This window comes from Eptesicus fuscus, chromosome 24, assembly GCF_027574615.1.
Source record: "Eptesicus fuscus isolate TK198812 chromosome 24, DD_ASM_mEF_20220401, whole genome shotgun sequence".
Taxonomy (NCBI): Eukaryota; Metazoa; Chordata; class Mammalia; order Chiroptera; family Vespertilionidae; genus Eptesicus; species Eptesicus fuscus.
In genome coordinates this window covers 17,031,795-17,054,359 of record NC_072496.1, presented here as the reverse complement: position 1 = coordinate 17,054,359, position 22,565 = coordinate 17,031,795, and the positions used below count along the sequence as shown (strand labels likewise).

At 44.9% G+C, this 22,565-nt stretch overlaps 1 protein-coding gene and 1 gene segment (V, D, J or C); both read left to right on the top strand.

Moving 5' to 3' along the window:
- Window positions 1–665: 665 nt before the first annotated feature.
- Window positions 666–2,901, top strand: LOC103303981 (Ig heavy chain V region 1B43-like). The segment is given in 3 exon segments: window positions 666–711; window positions 795–1,122; window positions 2,712–2,901. Coding segments are annotated over 3 exon segments (564 nt in total).
- Window positions 2,902–5,466: 2,565 nt separating this feature from the next.
- On the top strand, window positions 5,467–19,553 carry LOC129148251 (uncharacterized). The gene is made up of 3 exons (XM_054712876.1): window positions 5,467–5,560; window positions 5,666–5,986; window positions 19,201–19,553. The coding sequence occupies exons 1-3, from the start codon at window positions 5,515–5,517 to the stop codon at window positions 19,551–19,553; spliced, it is 720 nt and encodes a 239-aa protein (XP_054568851.1). The 5' UTR covers window positions 5,467–5,514.
- Window positions 19,554–22,565: the final 3,012 nt, after the last annotated feature.

Here is a 22,565-nt window from a genome sequence, read left to right as displayed (position 1 = left end):
GATTCTCATATTTGGCATCTCTGCAATATACCGTGGACTTGCACAAAGGAAGAGATTGCACAGGAAGCTGTAGACACAATCACAAAATTTCCAACAAGAATCAAGAATGCCCCACCTGCCTGTGTTTGGGAAGTAGTTTCTCAGATCAAAGTAACCTTATAAATTAATGTGTAAGATATTCAGAATGGGTTTCCTTTGTATTTTATTTTTTACACAAAGGTAGTAATTATTTATAAGAAATAAAAATATGGAAATTTTAGACACAGTAGAGTGTTCAGATTCAGAAATGGTCTGAACAACCGCTAATTCCATTTATACCTGTTTGAAAGATGCATGAAAAGGTAGAAGTGTAAACTGCTCATCTAGTCCATGTTTCTTCTTATGCTCAGAAAGGTGAGGCTGTGCTTTGACATGAATGTGTCTCATGATCCATGTTTTTCCCTGTCCCTGACTTACATGCTGAGTGAGGTCAAGGGAAGATATACCCCCACACAGGCCACAGAAAAACCATACCTCAGGCCCTACACTTACAAGAATAGGGCTGCCCCACATGCAAATTTCTGTTCAAGCTCCAGGGTATATCCTCTCCTGGGCTATGCAGGCTGACAGCTCTCCTCACACAGGGCTGAGGTCTCTGGGAAGGCAGAGCTGTGATCTAGAAGAAGATGAGACTGCTGGGTCTTCTCCTGTGCCTGCTGACAGCCACCCAAGGTGAGGGTTTCAGGGGTCAGACAAGGGTCATGGAATGGCGGTAACAGCACGTGATTGACAGGACTGATGCTCCTTGTCCCCAGGTGTTCTGTCCCAGGTGCAGCTGCAGGAGTCGGGCCCAGGACTGGTGAAGCCCTCACAGACCCTCTCCCTCACCTGCACTGTGTCTAGTTACTCCATCACAACCAGTGATTACCGCTGGAATTGGATCCGCCAGCCCCCAAGGAAGGTGCTGGAGTGGATGGGAGGCATACGTTATGATGGAGACACTAAATACAGCCCCTCCCTCAAGAGCCGAACCTCCATCTCCAGAGACACATCCAAGAACCAGTTCTCCCTGCAGCTGAGCTCCGTGACCACGGAGGACACAGCCGTATATTACTGTGCCAGACACAGTGAGGGGAAGTCAGTGTGAGCCCAGACACAAACCTCCTTGAGGGAGGCAGCAGGGCTGGGATGCTGGGGGCGCTCAGGACACCAGGGGGCGCTCAGGATCCACAGCACAGAGAGCAGCCCCAGGTGGAGGGGCAGAGGGAGGGGAGGAGGAAAGGACCTTCCTGTTGGGTGCAGGGATTTCCTCTCAAGCACTCAGCTGCCTCCAGGGATGATTCTTTCTTCTCATATTCTCACTGCAGACAACGTTGAAAAAGGGACATTGTCTGTTTGCAAGTGACATGTCAGCAGTGATGGGGACTCTCCTTCACAAGTCTTTATATTTTCTATTTCTCTTTCTCTGCAAGGAGACCATCCTCAGTGCTCTCCTTGTCCTGGATTTGGAAAACCTTCCCACCAAGAGAGCCCAGTGCAGCCCAGGCCCCTATGTGCTGAGTTCAGGCCCACCTGCCCCCACCTTTCCCTCTGACAAGCCCAACTGTCCCCACAGCTATGAGGGTCATACCCCAGGACCTCCCACCACAGGTGTCCATCCTCCCTACCTCACACTTCCCTCCTGGTCCTCATTCACTTCGGTGGATGTGCAAACCCATTCCAATGTCTGGTTTCAAATATCACAAAACTTTTAGTCTGATTGGCTTTGTTTCCCTCTGAAGGGGACCCTATGCTTACAGGAATATCCCAGCAGATGGCTCAGGATAATCCCCAGGTCAGCACCCTTAGCTCCCTTGTCCCAACTTTAACCATATCTGCAAATTCCTGTCATATAAAAACACCCACAGGCCCCAGCGATGAGAATCTAGATATTCCTGAGGTCAGGGTCCAGCTATTACAGTCCCCTGAGAGTCAGGGCCTCCACTACCCCTCAGGAACCTGGGGATGTGTTTCCTTCCTGACACCTGGGAGTTGTGTGTGTGAGAGTGGAGTGAGCATATGTGTGTGTGGATGTTAATCTGTTTAGAATTCAGCCATGGCACTTGTCTGTCTAGGATGCAGAACACAGTAGTTTGGAACTCACCTGGAAACTGGAACTTGGGTTAAATTTTAAGTCAGTTTGTCCTTATCAGAATGACTCTGGATGTTATGTGTGGCTGTTTCAGAAAAAAAGGGAGACAGACTAAACTAGGTGAACAATGAGGAAATCACCACATAATGAAGGGACAATCTTGGATGTGTGTCTGCTCAGATGTGGTGGATTCCCGTCCATGGTAATTCATCTCCAGGCTCGGGGTGGCTTTTCCCGTGTTGCTCAGTGGTCCATCCAGTGAAGGGGTTTCAGATTCCCGGGGATGCCCATCATGTATGGACACGGTGACGGCACTGCCAAGGGCCACAAGCAGAAGTGAGTAGGGACCCGAGAGGGAGCAGATGATGCTTCTGAAATGAGCTGCTGATGAAGCAGGAAAGCCCAACATGCCCTCCTGCTCCCAGGTTAGAACCATGTCACGTGTCCGCATGGACACAGACCCTGATGGTAAAAACAAGGAGGAACCCATAAGGGTGACCAGATTTGTATCAGTGATCTGCATCAATACCTTACATAATTAAATTTCCAAAACTTAAACTTAACTGATCCCCAATTGTTACCACCAAATTCACCTAAACAGATCTGGTCCTGATGGAGAATCCTTTAAGTCTCAGTGTTTGAAACTGCCTCGGCAACACAGTCTAGAGAATAACAACCACAAAGGAGGCAGTGCAGCTGCTACATGTCCAGCACCAAACTCCCGGCACCAACTAGAAATTACAACTAAATTGGGGCTCAATCAACCTGAAATACCAACTGAAGACTACTGAAGAGAATACATTTAACCATGGAGCAGGAGAAACTACCTAGAGGCTGGAAGGAAGGGAGAACACACAAAAGTGGCTGGCCCCTCTCCCCTGGTTGGCAGGCCAAGGTGATAGAGGAATAGTTCAGCTGCAGAGGTTCCCCTGACAGGTGTGCAGCCTAGACCAAGACCAGGCCCCACCTGGAGTGCTAAATACATTAATACGACACACACATCACCCAGCTGTGAAATGCAGGGAGGTTTTTGTCTGCCAAGAATTGCCAGAGCCTGATGGAGACAAGGCCACCACTTTAAAGGACCTACTAGCAAAGTGTGTGTTAGCAGCCACTCCTGCTGTGCTCTATGGGAAGGTGGGTGGTCAGAAGGCACCTGCCTGAGAAGAGTCAGGATGGGTGGCTTTGGGGAGGGATCTGGGGAAGAGCCTCCAGGACCCTGTACTGAGCCCTCTCCATTCCTTTCTTGGGAGGAGCAATCCCCACCCAATGGAATCAGACTGGGGAAAGCAATTCCCAACCTCTGGAACCCTGTCATCCCACCTTTTGGGCTCTGGGAGACCCAACCTCTGATCTGCACAGTCCCCAAATGCCTGACCACCAAGGAGTCCAAGGTACCAAGTTCAGAAAAAAATCAGGGACAGACTCAGTCAAGTGGCTCTGAAGCAGGGGAACATACCCACCATCTTCCCTGAAGTCTGATCAGTAATTCCTAGAGCCCCATCCTTCTGATTCCACCAGAGGTTCTTTATGAGACTGAGCCTTTCCAGATACCAAGGTTAATAGCCAGTCAGCAGGTGGAGCAGGAACAGGAGGATCCAGGGGTGCCTTTGGAGGTTTGCTGACTGCCCCCCTGGGCCTGACAGCAGTTCTCAACCTGTGGATCGCGACCCCTTTCACCATCAGAAAACACAGATATTTACATTATGATTCATAACAGTAGCAAAATTACAGTTATGAAATAGCAACAAAAATAGTTTTATGGTTGGGGGTCACCACAACATGAAGTACTGTATTAAAGGGTCACGGCATTAGGAAGGTTAAGAACCACTGGTCTAGAAAATAAACACCACAAAAGAGTCAGGGCAGCTGCCACAACTTTAGCGCCAAACCCCCTTGAAGGAATAGGACCCTGGAGCTCTGACTGTGTCTCTATAGCTCATGTTTCTGGTTCCCAGGGACCCACACATACACTCCACTCTCCCCCAGCTCTAGGTCCACAGGCTGCAGGCTTACACTCTGGTCTTAGTTTATCTTCTAATCACTTTGTAGGGGAAATATTATCAGAGGGAACTTGCTGTCTCCTGAACATGAACTTCCTTCACTTTTACTACTTTCTAGGGTTGTGAGGATTGATTTCTCAAGGTTGCTATTACTGGTGAAAGTCAGAAGTATCTCTCACTTTAAACCTCCTCTTTTTATATGTACAACACTTTTCTGTCCTGCATCTTTGTACAGGTCTTCACAGCAGATGGGCCCAATGGGTAGGGCAGAGGCCCAGATATGGGGAGTTAATTCCTAACAGACAACATCCTTAGGCCTGTCACACTCTGGAACGATAGCCTTTATGTAAGAGTCCAACCCCAGAGCTCCTTATATAGTCAGAGGACATGCAAATAAAAAACAGCCAATCCCCAACCCTGCAGCTCTAGGACAGGAGACCAGCCCCAGCATACCCAGTTGTTCCCATTCTCTGATAAAGACTGAGCACAGAACGCTTACCGTTGGGTGTGGGCTCAGTTGGGTTTTCCTTATGGATATTTTGAGAAATAATTTATGGAGAACCAGAGACACTGAGTATGTGAGTGGACATGAGTGAGAGAAACTGTGGATGTGTGAGAGTTTCCTGACTTGGATGTCTCTGTGTTTGCAGGTGTCCAGTGTGAGGTGTAGCTGGTAGAGTCATGATTATTTTCTTCTATATGCCAGTGGAAGAAACTGGATCTACAACAGTGACTAGAGAATAAATGCCACAAAGGAGGCAGTGCAGCTGCTACAAGTTCAGCACCAAACATGGAGCTCTGACTGTGTCTCTAATAGTTCATGCTTCTGACTCCCAGGGACCCACACAGATGCTCCGCTCTCCCCCAACACTTGGTCCACTGGCTCTAGGCTCACACTCTGGTCTGAGTTTATCCTCTGATCACATTGAAGGGGAAATAGTGTCAGATGGAACTTCCTGTCTCCTGAACATGAACCTCCTGCACTTTTACTTCTTTCTATGGTTGTGAGGGTTGATTTCTCTTGGTTGTCATTACTGGTGACTGCCAAAGGCATCTCTCATGTTAAACCTTCTATTTTTCTTTTTATGACAATTCTCTCTCCTGGGTCTTTGTACAGGTCTCCTGGGGAATTTGGGTCCACTGGGGAGGGCACAGGCCTGGATGTGGGGAGTAATTGTTAACAGACATGCATCCTTGGACATGTCACACTCTGGGACTATGTCATTTACATCAGAGCACAACCCCAGATATAGCTATATAGCAGGAGGATATGCAAATAAGGCCCTTTCTGCTCATAAAAGCCAGCCCAGCCCTGACCCTGCAGCTCTGGGACAGGAGCCCAGCCCCGGGACACCCAGGTGTTCCCATTCCCTGATCAGAACTAAAGACAGACCACTCAACATGAGGTTTGGGCTCAGCTGGGTTTTCCTTGTTGCTATTGTAAGAGGTAATTTATAGAGAGCAAAAAAACACTGAATATGTCAGTGGAAATGAGTGAGAGAAACAGTGGATGTGTGAGAGTTTTCTGAACTAAATGCCTTTGTGTTTGCAGGTGTCCAGTGTGAGGTACAGCTGGTGGAGTCCGGGGGAGGCTTGGTGCAGCCTGGCGGGTCTCTGAGACTCTCCTGTGCAGCCTCTGGATTCACCTTCAGTAGCTACTGGATGAACTGGGTCCGCCAGGCTCCAGGGAAGGGGCTGGAGTGGATTTCTACTATTACTCAGACTGATGGTAGCACATACTACGCAGACTCTGTGAAGGGCCGATTCACCATCTCCAGAGACAACGCCAAGAACATGCTGTATCTGCAAATGAACAGCTTGAGATCTGAGGACACGACCATGTATTACTGTGCAACACACACAGTGAGGGAAAGTCAGTGTGAGCTCAGACACAAACCTCCCTGCTGGAGAGGCTGTGACCACCAGGGGGCGCTCAGAGTCACTGAACACAAGGTCCATCCCAGCAGCAGGTTCAGTTGGAGGTTTGGGCTGTTTTCCTGTGTGGTTTCACTTCATGTTACACACAGTTCCATCGTGGAACCTCTAGATTTCTAATTCTATGCTTACCTCTGACGTCTCTGAGTTATAATGTCTATTGTAAACAGAGACCACTTTCTCAAGTGTAGAAACCACAGGTTGTCTCTTTCAGACACTCTTGTGCCAAGTACCAATTAATGATGAAGTCTTCTGCCCAAGTCAGCTAAATGCAATCAGAGATGTTGCTGATTCAACAGTGCAGCTCAGCCCCACACAGCAGAAGGCACGAGCATCTTGCACAGAGGATACCAGAGGATTGTGACCTCAAAGCTAGTGAAGAAAGTCCTTGTTGGTAAAGATCATTGACTTGTGATCATGATCATAGCGTGTAGAGCAGGTGACATGAGGCAGAGGCAGATGACACAACAGCTGTGTACAGATGCCCAAGCTGATCACACACACACACACACACACACACACACACACACACACACACACACCAAGGGGACATGGCATGTTTATTGTGCACAGAGTTGAAACCTCTGGGATGCTAGGAAAGTCAGACCTGTTTTGAAGGAGCCAGGAAAGGAATCTGGCTTGGGGCTTTGATTTTATTGAGGTTCTGGGGAAGCAGGAAGGATTATGCTTGCAGGGGCTTCTGTGGCTTTAATACCCCAATGACATCTAAAGACAAAACCATGATTTCTTATATTTCTTCTGAGTGGCAGATGGAGAAAAGATTAAGAACAAGCCATCAGTTATTAGCAAACAAAAAAATAAAATGAAGTATAGCTACCTACTTAAAGTACTTAACAACTTTACAAAGTAAGCAAATATTGATATTAAGTGGCATGTGTTCAAAAAACAGGTGTACAGTAAATGAGAAAATATAAGTAAGCAAATGAGGATGATGAAGGTGATCATGCTGATGATGATGGTGTTGGTGATGATGGTGGTGGAGATGATAGAATTGGATACTGGTTTTAGTCCAGTGTCTTAGTAGGATATGTACTTTATCCAAGGTCATCAGTTTTAAGAAGGCCAACTTACAGTTGGGCCATTGGGGTTTCAATTTCCCAATAACATCTAAAGAGAAGAAGCATGCCTTCTTTTCCTATAAAATATCATTGTGTGTGGACAACCCCCATTTCTATAGAAAATTAGAAGAATGATTATAAGTAAACCAATGGTGATGATGGTGATGATGACTATGGTGATGATGATGATGATGACGGTGATGATGATAATGATAACTACAATGGCCTGAGACACAGGTCCTGGTCCAATGAAATGATATCTCTTCATAGAGGCACACCATCAAAATGAGTAATCCAGTGAGGGGTGTCTACTCTTCCCCGTAAGTATTGAAATATTTCATAAATGGGACCACAGTGAATTATGCAGCTTGAATGATACATGGTGAGACCATGTGACTAATGACCTCAAAGATGTCCAAGTGCGGCTGTCCTGGACCTGGGAAGGTGTTACCTTCTAGAATAGATACGCTGTGAGAATGTGCATGTAGGAAACAGGGATTCCCTTACTACTAGTTTGCAATGTCATGTTCCTTATTTCTCTTGATCCTTTCCTGCATTATCTTTAAAGTTTCTGCTTCTAACAACTCCTTCTCATAATTATTCAGGTACTAGAGTCCTGAAGCACAAAGTTCATGTAAGGGGCTCAGCCCCCCACCACCACGGCAACCACCTTATCCTTGGCCCCTGCCCGCCACAGCTAAGTCCAGAAAATCATCTGGAAGGAAACCCGGAAGGATATCCAGTCCAATTAGTATGTCACACTTTTATTATTATAAATTCCCTACAATGATACAAGCTGTCTCTATGATGTCCTGTACTTCCTTCTGGGCCTTCACAGGAAGATACTATAGACCCACATGTCCAGTAACTCTCTGCCTATGAACATCAGGCACATTTCTGTCATGTGACTCAAAACAGTCCAGCTTCCTCCCCTCACCCAGTTCCACAGTCATGTCCTGATTTATGGGCAGTTTCCCAGAAGTGCTCCCCTCTGGTACCAGAACCTGCTACAATCCTTGTGGCTGATGTAAACAATCCACATGGTTAGTGGCAGCTCACCATTTTCTGGGGTGTTCTTTGTAAAATCACCCAAAACTTAAGAAAATATTATTAAACTATACACCCAGTGCATTGAAGGGTCCCTCAGCTTGGCCTGTGCCCTCTCTCAGTCTGGGAACCCTCAGGGGATGTCTGCCTGCCAGCTTAGGCTTGATCCTCAGGCCTAAGCTGGCACTCAGACATCCTTCTTGCAGTCTGGGGCTCTTGCAGTTCAGCGCCCCTCGCTCTTTACTGCCTGCCTGCAGCAGAGGCTGGAGAGGCTCCCTCCATGGCTGTTGTGCTTACCAGCCATAAGCCTGGCTTCTGGATGAGTGGTGCTCCCCCTATGGAAGCGCACTGAACACCAGGGGGCAGCTCCTGTGTTGATTGTCTGCCGCCTGAAGATCAGTGTGCATCATAGTGACGGTTGTTCCACAGTTCAGTCAATTTGCATATTAGGCTTTTATTGTATAGGATTAGCCTTGGTCTAAATTAAAGACTTTTGTCCCATCCAAGATTCCATTGAGAAAATTAAAACATAAATATCAAATATATATTTCCAAATGAAATGTCTGATAGGACAATTAATGAATTATATGTTAAAGACATTATATGTTTGTGGGAGAACCCTCTGTCCACAGTGACCTCCCAGGGGAAGGGCAGAGGGAGGCTGGGAGTGAGAGATTCCTCTCAGGGTTGAAGTTTCCCTTCTTGTGAGAAATTCTATGGCTGGAATTCTCTTCTCTCACCTCCCTCTGAACCCCAACATCACTGATAACACTAGACTGAGAAAACAGGTAAATCCCCTTCCATCATCACTTCTACATATGAATGATTCTGAGTTGTGCACATACATAATCACTGCTTTTATTTCTTGTCTTCTCTCTGCTTAGAGCTGTGACTATTTCTGATATGACTAGTTAGAGGACTCTGCCATAGGCCATGGGCTTGCATATCAAATAGTTTGCACAAGAAGCAGTAGACACAATCACAAAATGTGCAATGTAAAGAATCACGAATGTCCCACCTGCCTGAGCTTGGGAGGTAGTTTTTCATCATAAATTAAGGTATAAGATATTGAGAATGGCTGTCATTTATTTTTTTGACAACAGTAGTAATCTATCTAATAAAATGTTAATATGCAAATTAACCATCACTCTGTTACACCCACAAAGCCATGCCCACCAGCTAATCAGGAACTAGTCTGCAAATTAACCCAACCAAGATGGCTGTGGCCACAGAGAGAGCAGGAGGGAGGCTTGAGTTTTCCAGGCAATGGAGGAAGCCAAGCTTTCTGCACACCCTGGCCTGCCCAGGCCTCCACTCCAGGCTACAAAGTTTCAATTATAGAAGTTAAATAAATCCCAATGAAAATGGTGGCAGCCATCGAGCTGGAGAGAGCAGGAGGCTAGGGCTTCCCCCAGTGATGGAGGAAGCCAAGCTTCTGCAGCCCTGGCCTTCCTTGGCCTCCACTTAAGGCTACAAAGTTTTAATTATAGAAGATAAAGAAATCCCAACAGAAATGGCTGCCACCATGGAGCAAGCAGAAGGTTTGGCTCTGTTCCAGGCTACAAAGTTTCTTTTTTTTCCAGTTTTTTATTAAGGTATTATATGTGTACATATCTTACCATTGACACCCCCACCCCACTCCCATATATGCCCTCACCCCCCAGAGTTTTGCATCCATTGGTTATGCTTATATGCATGCATACAAGTCCTTTGATTTATCTCTTATCTCCCCCACCTCTCCCTAACCTTCCCCCTGTAATTTGACAGTCTGTTTGATGCTTTACTGTCTCTGTATCTATCTTTTTGTTCAAGTTTATAATGTTCTTTATTATCCATAAATGAGTGAGATCATGTGGTATTTTTCTTTCATTGACTGGCTTATTTCACTTAACATAATGTTTTCCAATTCCATCCAGGTTGCTGCAAATGATGAGAATTCCTTCTTTTTATGGCAGCATAGTATTCCATTGTATAGATGTACCACAGTTTTCTGATCCAGTCATCTGCTGACGGGCACCTAGGCTGTTTCCAAATCATAGCTATGGTGAATTGTGCTGCTATGAACATAGTGGTGCATATATCTTTTCTGATTGGTGTTTCTAGTTTCTTAGGATATATTCCCAGGAGTGGGATTACTGGGTCAAATGGGAGTTCCATTTTCAGTTTTTTGAGGAAACTCCATACTGTTCTCCACAGTGGCTGCACCAGTCTGCATTCCCACCAGCAGTGCACAAGGGTTCCTTTTTCTCCGCATCCTCGCCAACACTTGTCGTTTGTTGATTTGTTGATGATAGCCATTCTGACAGGTGTGAGATGGTACCTCATTGTTGTTTTGATTTGCATCTCTCGGATAATTAGTGTCGTTGAGCATGTTTTCATGTGTCTCTTGGCCTTCCTTCTGTCTTTTTTTGAAAAGATTCTATTTAGGTCTGTTGCCCATTTTTTTTATTGGATCATTTATCTTCCTTTTATTAAGTTGCATAAGCTGCCTATAGATGTTGGAGATTAAACCTTTATCAGTGATGCCATTTGCAAATATGTTCTCCCATTCAGTAGGCCTTCTTGTTGTTTTGTTGATGGTTTCTTTTGCTGTGAAAAAGCTTTTTATTTTGATGTAGTCCCATTTGTTAATTTTATCTTTAGCTTCCATTGCCCTAGGGGCAGTGTCAGTGAAGAAGTTCTTTTGGCATATGTCTGAGATTTTGCTGCCTGTGGATTGCTCTAGTATTTTTATGGTTTCCTGTCTTATGTTTAAGTCCTGTATCCATTTTGAGTTTATTTTTGTGTATGGCGTAAATTGGTGATCAAGCTTCATTTTTTTGCATGTATCTGACCAATTTTCCCAACACCATTTATTGAAGAGACTGTCTTGATTCCATTGTATGTTCATGCCTCCTTTGTCAAATATCAATTGAGCATAGTGGTTTGGGTCAATATCTGGATTCTCTATTCTGTTCCATTGATCTATATGTCTGTTCTTGTGCCAGTACCAGGCTGTTTTGAGAACAGTGGCTTTGTAATACAGCTTGAAATATGGTATTGAGATCCCTCCTACTTTATTCTTCTTTCTCAGGATTGCTGTGGTTATTCGGGGTCTTTTTTTATTCCAGATGAATTTTTGGAGAGTTCTTTCAAGGTCTGTGAAATATGCCATTGGTATTTTAATGGGGAGTGCATTGAATCTATAGATTGCTTTGGGTAGTATGGACATTTTAATGATGTTGATTCTACCAATCCATGAACATGGTATGTTCTTCCATCTGTTTACGTCTTCCTCTATCTCTTTTTTCAGTGTCCTATAGTTTTCCGTGTATAGGTCTTTTACCTCCTTAGTTAAGTTTATTCCTAGGTATCTTAGTTTTTTTTTGGTGTGATGTTAAATGGGATTGCCTTTTTAGTCTCTCTGACTGTAAGTTCACTATTGGTGTATAGAAAGGCCATAGATTTCTTGGCGTTAATTTTGTATCCTGCTACATTACCAAATTCATTTATTAAGTCTATTAGTTTTTTGACGGAGTCTTTCAGATTTTTTATGTACAATATCATGTCATCTGCAAATAAAGACAGCTTTACTTGTTCTTTTCCAATTTGGATGCCTTTTATTTCTTCTTCTTGTCTAATTGCAATGGCTAATACTTCCAGTACTGTGTCAAACAGGAGTGGTGAGAGTGGGCATCCCTGTCTTGTTCCTGTTCTTAGGGGAAATGTTTTTAGTTTTTGTCCATTGAGTATGATGTTTGCTGTGGGTTTATCATATATAGCTTTTATTATGTTGTGGTATGAGCCTTCTATTCCCACCTTTTTGAGAGTTTTTATCAAGAAAGGGTGTTGGATTTTGTCAAATGCTTTTTCTGCATCAAGTGATATGACTATGTGATTTTTATCTCTCAATTTGTTTATGTGATGTATCACATCTATTGATTTGTGGATATTGTACCATCCTTGCATTCCTGGGATAAATCCTAGTTGGTCATGGTGTATGATCTTTCTGATGTAGTGCTAGAGCCGATTTGCTAGAATTTTGTTGAGGATTTTGGCATCTATGTTCATGAGGGATATTGGCCTGTAATTCTCTTTCATTGTGTTGTCTTTATCTGGTTTTGGTATTAGGGTGATGCTGGCTTCATAGAAGGAGTTTGGAAGTGTTCCTTCCACTTGAATTTTTTGGAATAGTCTGAGGAGGATAGGTTTTAGTTCTTCCTTGAATGTTTGGTAAAACTCTCCTGTGAAGCCATATTTTGTTTGCCGGAAGCTTTTTAATGACTGCTTCAATTTCGTCGATAGTTATTGGACTATTGAGCTGTTTAGATTCTTCTTGATTGATTTTTGGAAGGTTATATGTTTCTAGGAATATGTCCATTTCCTCCAGGTTGTCCAGTTTGTTGGAATAGAGTTGTTCATAGTATTTTGTAACAATCCTTTGTATCTCAGCGGGGTCTGTTGTTATTTCACCTCTTTCATTTCTGATTTTGTTTATTTGGGTCCTCTCTCTTTGCTTCTTGGTGAGCCTGGCTAGAGGTCCATCAATCTTGTCTATCCTTTCAAAGAACCAGCTCTTGGTTTTGTTGATCTTTTGTATTGTTTCTTTGGTCTCTATGTCATTTATCCGCTCTGATCTTTGTTATTTCCTTCCTTCTGGTTACACGGGGCTTTTCTTGCTGCTCTTTTTCTAGCTCTTTGAGTTGTAGGGTTAAGTAATTTATTACCATTGTTTCTTGTTTTTTGCAATAGGCTTGTAGAGCTTTGAACTTCCCTCTCAAGACTGCTTTTGCTGTGTCCCATAGATTTTGGATTGTTGTGTTTTCATTGTCATTTGTTGAATGATGTTTTTTATTTCTTCCTTGATCTCTCTGGTGACCCAGTACTTGTTTAATAGCATTCTGTTTAGTCTCCATGTGTTTGATTTCTTTGGATTGTATTTATTGTAGTTGATTTCCAGTTAATGCCACTGTGATCTGAGAAGATGCTTGATATAATTTCTATCTTCTTGAATTTGAAGAGACTTTGCCTGTGACCCAGCATATGGTCTATCTTTGAAAATGACCCATGTGCACTTGAGAAAAATGTATATTCTGTGGCTTTGGTGTGAAATGACCTGAAGATGTCAATTAATTCCTTTTGGTCTAGTGAGTCATTTAGGATTGCTGTTTCTTTGCTTATTTTTTGTTTAGAGGATTTGTCCAGTGGTGATAGTGGGGTATTAAAGTCTCCTGCTATGATTGTATTGCTATTAATGTCTCCCTTGATATCCTCCAGGAGTTATTTTATGTATTTGGGTGCTCCTATATTGGGAGCGTATATGTTTACCAGAATTATTTCTTATTGTTGGATTTCTCCCTTTAATATTATGAAGTGGCCTTCCTTATCTCTTGTTATGGCCTTTACTTTGAGGTCTATTTTGTCAGATATAAGTATTGCTACCCCAGCTTTTTTTTCATTTACATTTGCCTGAAAGATATTTTTCCATCCCTTCACTTTCAATCTGTGTGAGTCTCTTGTTCTGAGGTGGGTCTCTTTTAGACAGCATATATATGGGTCATGTTTTTTTATCCATTCAGCTACTCGATATCTTTTGATTGGAGCATTTAGTCCGTTTACATTTAAAGTTATTGCTGAAAGATATTTGTTTGTAGTCATATCTATTTTTGTGTCTGTATTCCTTCTTACCTGTTTATTTCTCCTTTTTACAGTATTCCCTTTAGCAATTCTTGCATTGCTGGTTTGGTGGTGATAAACTCCTTGAGCCTTTTTTTGTCTGCAAAGCTCCTGATTTCCCCTTCAATTTTGATTGATAGTCTTGCTGGATATAGTATTCTTGGATTCAGTCCTTTGCTTTGCAACACTTTGTATACCTCCTTCCATTCTCTTCTAGCTTGTTGTGTTTCCGTTGAGTAATCATTTGACAATCTGATGGGTGTTCCTTTGTAGAAAACTCTCTGTCTCTCTCTTGCCGCCTTTAAGATTCTCTCTTTATCATTTATATTTGCCATTGAAATTATGACATGTCTTAGTGTGGGTCTTTTGGGCTTGATCCTGCTTGGGACTCTCTGTACTTGCGTAACTTTTATCTTTCCCATATCCGGGAAGTTTTCTGTCATTATTTCTTCAAATAGATTTTCTAATCCCTGCTGCTCTTCTTGTCCTTCTGGCAGCCCTATTATACGCATGTTACTTCGTTTCATGTTGTCCCGAAGCTCCCTTAGGCTTTCCGTCTGCTTTTTAATTTTTTTCTCCAATTGCTGTTCAGATTGAGCTTGTTTCTGTACCTGATCTTCTAATTCACTAATTCGGTCCTCTGCTTCTTGTAGTCTACTGTTGAAACTTTCCATGGTGTTTTTAATTGTAGCTATATCACTTTTCATTTCTTCCTGATTCTTACATAAGTTTTTTATTTTCTCATCCATCCGATGTATAAATTCCACGACCATTACTCTAAACTCCTTTTCCAGTCATGTTGCAAGCTTCAGTTTCACTAATTTCCTTTCTTGGCGACTCCACATTTTCTTTCCTCTGTGAGTTATTTCGTTTCCCCATTCTGGCTATCACCAGAAAGCTCAAGCTTCCGTTTTCGTGGACCTGGGCCGTGTGCTGTGGGGACGTCACTCCACCCGAGTTTCACTGAAGTGCTCTGACACTAGGACGTGTGGCTGCCTTTGGTTGTTGGGAACCAGACTTGCCCAGGGTCAGTGTCCCCAGTGTTCCGTGTGGTCTCGTGTGCACACTTAGAATCAGGGGCCCTGTCTGCACCACACTGTTGGTATGTGCCGAAAATGAGATCCTTAGCATGTGCCAGGAGTCAGAGTTTCCCTGTGTCTGCACCAAGACTCGAGTGTCAGAGTCTCTGTTGCCTTGTGCAGTTTCTCGTTGAGAATCAGGGTCCCTGTGTGTGCATGCACCAACAATTGGGGTCGCTGGCTCTTAGTGTGAATGCGCTGTGAGTCAGGGATCCCAGGCAGCTGTGTCCGGCGTGCCAAATTCTCTGAAGTGGAGCTGCGTCCTGTGTGTGCTCTCTCTACTGAGCCAAACCGGCTAGGGCGCACACTCTTAAATTCCTGAAGGTGAGCTGGCTCCGTGCACTCTCCCAGAGTCCCAGAAGGGGGGCGGAGTCCATCCTGTGCGCCAAATTCCCCAAAGGGAAGCCCCTCTGTGCAAGCGCTAAGATTCCCTGAAGGGGGAGCTGTGACCCGCAAGCCAAATTCCCCCAAATCCTCCGAAGGGGAGCCCTCTGTGCGCACTGACAGATTTCCCTGACAGGGAGCTGCTTCTGTCCTGCGCGCGCCAAATTCCCTAAGGGGGAGCGAGTCCCTGTGCAAAGCTCTGCAGCTTGGGCGAGGGGCGGGTCTATCAGTTACTATGGCGCTATCTGCGTGCCTGCGGGGAGGGGGATAGGCTCTTTGACTCACGGAAATCTGCCGGGAAGTCTGGATTCTTATTGTTTGTTGGTCTGAAGCTGTGATAGCAGTTCTCTGTCCCCAGTGGCTGCAGGGTCCTGGTTTGTGTCAGAAGCCAGGATCCGAGTCTCAGGTAGCTCTGTTTCTCAAGATGGCATGGTCTCCGTGTCCGCACCAGCCGCTGAGAAGTGTCCGCTTTGTGCGCTGGGCTCCGCCATCTAGGACTGCCTGGTTAGGCAGCCCCTTGGAAGACATGCAGAATCTAACTGACCCTAGCTCATACACACACACACCACACACGTCTATACTCTCCTCTATGGGTTCCTCACTCACACTCTCTCTCTCCCTACCTTCCTGCCGGTCGCCATCTTTTTTCCCTCCTCCCAGGCTACAAAGTTTCAATTGTAGAAGATAAATAAATCCCAGATACCAGGGCCTCCACTTGGGTCATGGGGGGTGGGGGGGGGGGGCCGGCCTGCAAACCACCACAGGCCCCTTGCGCCCAGGCCACCCCATGCCCCAAAGGAACCCCCACCCTGATCTGGGACACCCTTCAGGGCAAACCAGCTGGCCCCCACCCATGTACCAGACCCTGATGTGGGGCATCCTTCAGGGCAAACCAGCTGGCCCCCACTCATGTACCAGGCCTCTATCCTACCTAATAAAATAGTAATATGCAAATTGACTATTACTCCAACACACAAGATGGCTGCCCGCATGTGGTCAAAGATCCTGCCCCCATGTGGACACAAGATGGTCACCACAAGATGGCCAGCAGGGGATGGCAGTTGGGAGGGACCAGGCCTGCAAGGGAGGCCAGTTGTGGGTGACCAGGCCAGCAGGGGAGGGCAGTAGGGAGGGACCAGGCCTTCAAGGAAGGGCAGTTGGGGGCAATCAAGCCTGTAGGGGAGGGCAGTTAGGGGTGACCAGTCCAGCAGAGGAGGGAAATTGGGGGTGACTAGGCCTGCAGGGAAGGGCAGTTGGGGGGGTGCAGGCCTGCAGGGGAAGGCATTTGGGGTGACCAGGCCTGCAGGGGAGGGCAGTTAGGGGCAAACAGGCTGGCAGGAGAGCAGTTAGGCATCAATCAGGCTGTCAGGGGAGTGGTTAGGGGTGATTTGGCTGGCAGGCAGAAGCAGTTAGGGGAAATCAGGAAGGCAGGCAGGCGAGCAGTTGGGAGCCAGCAGTCCTGGATTGTGAGAGGGATGTCCAACTGCCTGTTAAGGCCTGATCCAGCTGGTCCCAGATTGGAGAGGGTACAGGCTGGGCTGAGGAACACCATCCCCCTATGCATGAATTCCGTGAACCAGGCCTCTAATTATTTCTATAAAATTCAATGTAAAAAAAAAATGGAAACTGTGTATAAAAAAACATTTTGTTATTCAGAAAAGGTCTGATCAAATGCTAATCCCCATTATACCTGTTAGAAAGATGCAAGAAAATTAAAAGTGTAATTTACTCATCGAGTCCACCATTACTTCTTATGCTCAGAAAGTGTAAGCATTCGTTGATCTAATTCAAATCTTCATTTCCCATGTGATCCCCTGTCCCTGACTTATACGGTGAGTGAGGTAAAGAGAAGAAATGACTGAAGAGGGGCTCCAGGATTACCAGGGCAGCCTAACATCAAGCCCTACATTTATAGGAAAGGCTGTCTCACATGCAAATCTCTGTTCAAGCTCCAGGGTAAATCCTCTCCTGGGCTGTGCAGGCTCACAGCTCTCTCCTCACAAAGGACTGAGGTCTCTGGGAAGGCAGAGCTGTGGTCTAGAAGAAGATGAAGCTGCTGGGTCTTCTCCTGTGCCTGCTGACAGCTCCCCAAGGTGAGGGTCTCAGGGGTCAGGCAGGGGTCTTGGGATGGCTGTGACTGCTTGTAACTGACAGGGACTGATGCTCCTTGTCCCCAGGTGTCCTGCCCCAAGTGCAACTGCTAGAGTCGGGCCCAGGACTGGTGAAGCCCTTGCAGACTCTCTCCCTCACCTGCACTGTCTCTGGATTCTCCTTAATGAACATTGGTGTTCATTGCACCCACCAGGAAAGGGGCTTGAGTGGGTCGGGGTTATATTGGCTGGTGGAGGTACAGCCTATAACTCAACACTGAGATCCAGACTCAGCATCAACTTTCCTATAAATGTAGGGCCTGATGTTAGGCTGCCCTGGTAATCCTGGAGCCCCTCTTCAGTCATTTCTTCTCTTTACCTCATTCACCGTATAAGTCAGGGACAGGGGATCACATGGGAAATGAAGATTTGAACTAGATCAACGAATGCTTACACTTTCTGAGCTTCCACATGGGGAATCCACATGGATCATGAGAATCAGCTGGTCAGAGTCCTGGTCCACACACACACCCAGCTGTCACTCCAGTGTCCCCAGGAAAACTGCCCCAAGATCACTCTCTGCCTTCCACTGTCCACATCTTCCCTAGATCTGTCCCAGACCCTGAGCTCCATGGCCAGAGCCCTTCTGACTCTCCTCAGCTCCTCCCACAGTGTCAATGGCAGAGCAGACCCTGTATAAACCTACCTGCCTCCCTTAATCCACCAGCACCCCTCTCACAGGTCAATCCACCTGTGCACACCCCAGGACAGGTAACAGACAGGAGACCTGAAGCTGAGCCAGGACATGGTGTCAGGGGTCCCAAGTGTCATATGCAGACTTCAAGGTTTCCAATAACATTTTCCTGATCTAAACGTAGTTATTCCTAAATCATTACCCACATCTTCCCCTAAACACAGCTGGTCATGATGGAGATTCTTCTATATCCCAATGTATGAAACGATCTACAACAGAGACTAGAGAATAAACACCACAAAGGAGGCCATGCAGCTGCTACAAGTCCAGCACCAAATTCTCTGAAGGAATAGGACCCGGGAGCTCTGTCTGTGTCTCTATAGTTCATGCTTCTGGTTCCCAGGGACACACACAGATGTTCTTCTCTCCCCCAACACTTGATCCACTGGCTGTAGGCTCACACTTTGGTCTTAGTTTATCCTCTGATCACTTTGTTGGGGAAATAGTGTCAGATAGAACTTCCTGTCTCCTGATCATGACCCTCTTGCACTTTTACTTCTTTCTCTGGTTGTGAGGGTTGATTTATCTTGATTGTCATTACTGGTGAAAGTCAAAGGCATCTCTAATTTTAAACCTCCTCTTTTTTTATGAAAATTTTCTCTCCTGGGACTTAGTACAGGTCTCCTGCAGCAGTTGGGACAACTGGGGGAGGCACAGGTCCAGATGTGGGGAGTAATTCTTAACAGACATGCACCAGTGAATGGGCACAAATGGACATGTTACACAGGGATCATGTCCTTTATATTAGTGTCCGACCCAGAGCGCCCTATATAGCAAGAGGACATGAAATTAGGGCCCCCCTCTGCTCATAAAAATGAGCCCAGCCTTGACCCTGCAGCTCTTGGACAGGAGCCCAGCCTGGGATCCCCAGGTGTTCCCATTCCATGATCAGGACTGAGCACAGACCACTCACCATGAGCTTTGGGCTTCAATGGATTTTCATTGTTTCTTTTTTAAGAGGTAATTTATGTAGAACAAGTTACACTGTGTATGTGAGTGAACGTGAGTGAGAGAAACAGTGGATGTGTGAGAGTTTCATGACCAGAACATCTTTGTGTTTGCAGGTGTCCAGTGTGAGGTGCAGCTGGTGGAGTCTGGGGGAGGCTTGGCACAGCCTGGTGGGTCTCTGAGACTCTCCTGTGCAGCCTCTGGATTCACCTTCAGTAGCTACTGGATGAGCTGGGTCTGCCAGGCTCCAGGGAAAGGGCTTGAGTGGGTGGGTATAATTAATACTGATGGTGGTACCACAAACTATGCAAACTCTGTAAAAGGCCGATTCACCATCTCCAGAGACAACGCCAAGAACACACTGTATCTACAAATGAACAGTCTGAGAACCGAGGACACGGCTGTGTATTACTGTGCAAGACACACAGTGAGGGGAAGTCAGTGTGAGCTCAGACACAAACCTCCCTGAAGGAGATGCTGTGACCACCAGGGGGCACCCAGAGTCCCTGAACACAAGGACCATCCCAGCAGCAGGTGCAGTTGGAGGTTTGGGCTGGTTTCCTGTGTGGTTTCCTCTTCATGTCACAGTTTCCCTCAGAGAACCTCTGGATTCCTGATTCTGTTCTTACCTCTTAAGTCTCTGAGTTAGAAAGTCTGTTGTAAACAGAGACAACTTTCTCACATGGACAAATGGCAGAGAGTCACTTTCAGACACTCTTGTGCCAAGTACCAAATAATGATCAAATCTTCTGCCCAAGTCAGCTAAACCCACCAAGAGTCTCTGCAGACTCAACAGTGCAGCTCAGCTCCACACAGTTCAGTGCCCAGTCAGTCAGCAGCAGGACACATATGTGCTGCCAGTGGACACCAGAGTCTTGTGACCCCAAAGTGAAAGAAGGACCCCAGGTGGTGAAGGTCATTGACTTTTCATCATACTTATAACACTGAGAGTAGGTGGCACCAGGCAGAGGCAGAGGTTCCCATAGCAGCTTGGTACAGATGACCCGGCTGATGACAAACACACAAACCAGGGACAGGGAATGTGTATTATGTACATACTTGAAATCTCTGGGAAGCACAAGAAAGGCCCTTCATAATGCAGACCTGCTTTCATAGAGCCAGGAAAGGCTATTGGCTCACGGATTTTATTTTGTGAGGTGAAGTGGGCGATTCTGCTTCCAGGGTCTTTTGTGGTTTCAATCTCCCAATGGCATCTAAAGAAAAACCATGGTTTCTTATCAGATTTCTCCAGAGTTCCAGATGAAGAAGAGGCAAGAATAAGCCATCAGTTGTCATCAGTCAAACAAAAATAAAATAGAGTATGGCTTCCTTTTTACTTAACAACTATACAAAATGTGCAAAAATTGAGATAAAGTGTCATTAGTGTGTTTGAAAACCAAATCTACAGAAAATGGGAAGAATACCATAATTATAAGTAATCAAATAAGAATGATGATGATGATGATGGTGGTGGTCGTGATGATGGTGATGGAGGTGGTGATGGTGATTATAGAATTGGAAAAACATCATGGTCTAATGTCATCCAAGGTCACCAGTTATTAGAAGTCCTTGGGTCAACTTACAGTTGGGCCTTTGAGGTTTCAATTTCCCAATGAAATTCAAAGAGGAGATGACTGCTTTCTTTTCCTATAAAAAGTCATTGTGTGTGGACAACCACATGTCTATAGAAAATGAGAAGAATGATTATAAGTAAACAAATGGTGATGATGATGATGATGATGATGATTAAGATGATGCTCAATGGGGGACAGGAGGGACTTATGTAAACTTCACACAATACAGATTTTGTGAAAAAAATAATCATACACACATAATAAAAGATGATGACTACTGATTGAGATAGGGATTTGATCTAATGAAATGATGGCTCCTCATACAGACACATCATCACCATGGCATCTCCAATGAGGGGTGTCCTCCCTTCCCTGTAAGTGTTGACAGATTTCATAAATGGCACTACAATGAATTATGAAGCTTGGTGATTCAGGCTGAGACCAGATCAGTAATGACCCCAAAGTTGTAAAAATGCAGATCCCCTGGACCTGGGAAAGTGTTACCTTCAAGAACAGAGACACTGTAGAATGTGCATGTAGAAAAGAGGATCCCCTTCCCACCAGTGTTCAATGACATGTTCCTTATTTCTCTTGATCCCTGCCTGCATTATCTTTAATGATTTTATGTCTAACAAACTCCTGCTCATCATTATTCAGGTATATTCTATGATGATATAAACTGTCTCTATCATGCCCTATACTTCCTTCTGGGCTTTCACTGAAGGAGGCTTTCAACCCTATGTCTAGTAACTCTCTGTCCATGAAAATTAGGCATATCTCTGTCATGTGACTTAACACAACCCCAGCTTCCTCCCCTCAAACATCTCCACATTCACATCCAGATTTATGGGTAGTTTTCCAGCAGCGCTCCCCTCTGACTCCAGAACCTAGTGCAGTCCCGGTAGCTCCTGTGGCCAAGCCCCATGAACAATGGAGGCACAGCATTTTCTGGGGAGTTCTTTGTAACATCACCCCCCAAAAAAGAACATCAAAAATTCAGATGAATTGATCTGTAATAAAAGTAAAAACATTTGTTCAAAAACTAAAAGTGTTTCCCTTAAGAACAGGAGCAAGACAAGGATGTCCACTTTCACCACTCTTATTCAACATAATACTGGAAGTCCTAGCCACAGTGGTCAGACAAGAAGAAGATATAAAAGGAATCCAAATTGGAAAGGAGGAAGTTAAACTGTCATTATTCGTATATGGCATGTTATTGTCCATAGAAAACCCTAAAGACTCCACCAGGAAACTACTAGGCTTAATAAATGAATTCATCAAGTTAGCAGTATACAAAATCAACATCCAGAATTCAATGGCATTTTTATACACCAACAATGAACTCTCAGAAAGAGAAACTAAAAAATAAATCCCATTTACCATTGTAGTAAAAAAATAAGATATCTGGAAGTATATTTAACCCAGGAGGTAAAAGACCTGTACTTGGAAAACTATAGGACATTGAAAAAAGAAACAGAGGAAGATACAAACAAATGGAAATGTACACCATATTCATGGATTGGAAGAATTAACATCATTAAATGTCTATGCTACCCAAAGCTATCTACAGATAAAACGAAATCCCTATTAAAATACCAATGGCATACTTCACAGAACAAATACTCCAAATATTTATATGGAACCATTAAAGATCCTGAATAGCTGCAGCGATCTTGAAAAGAAAGGATGAAGGAGGAGGGATCACAATACTATATTTGAAACTATACCACAAAACCATTATAACCAGCTTGGTACTGGCAAAAGATCAGGTATATAGACCAATTGACTAGAACAGAAGCCCCAGAAATTGACACACAACGTTATGGTCAATTAATATTTGACAAAGGATGCAAGAACATACAATGGAGTAAGACAGTTTCTTCAACAAAAGGTACTGGGAAAACTGG

Bases quoted from the DNA above. Each gene is read 5' to 3' on its own strand.
- LOC129148251 (XM_054712876.1), top strand. From the start codon at position 5,515: ATGAGGTTTGGGCTCAGCTGGGTTTTCCTTGTTGCTATTGTAAGAG. The intron at 5,561-5,665 runs GTAATTTATAGA...TTGTGTTTGCAG, and splicing joins CCTTGTTGCTATTGTAAGAG to GTGTCCAGTGTGAGGTACAG. The intron at 5,987-19,200 runs GTCAGTGTGAGC...TTGTGTTTGCAG, and splicing joins AACACACACAGTGAGGGAAA to GTGTCCAGTGTGAGGTGCAG.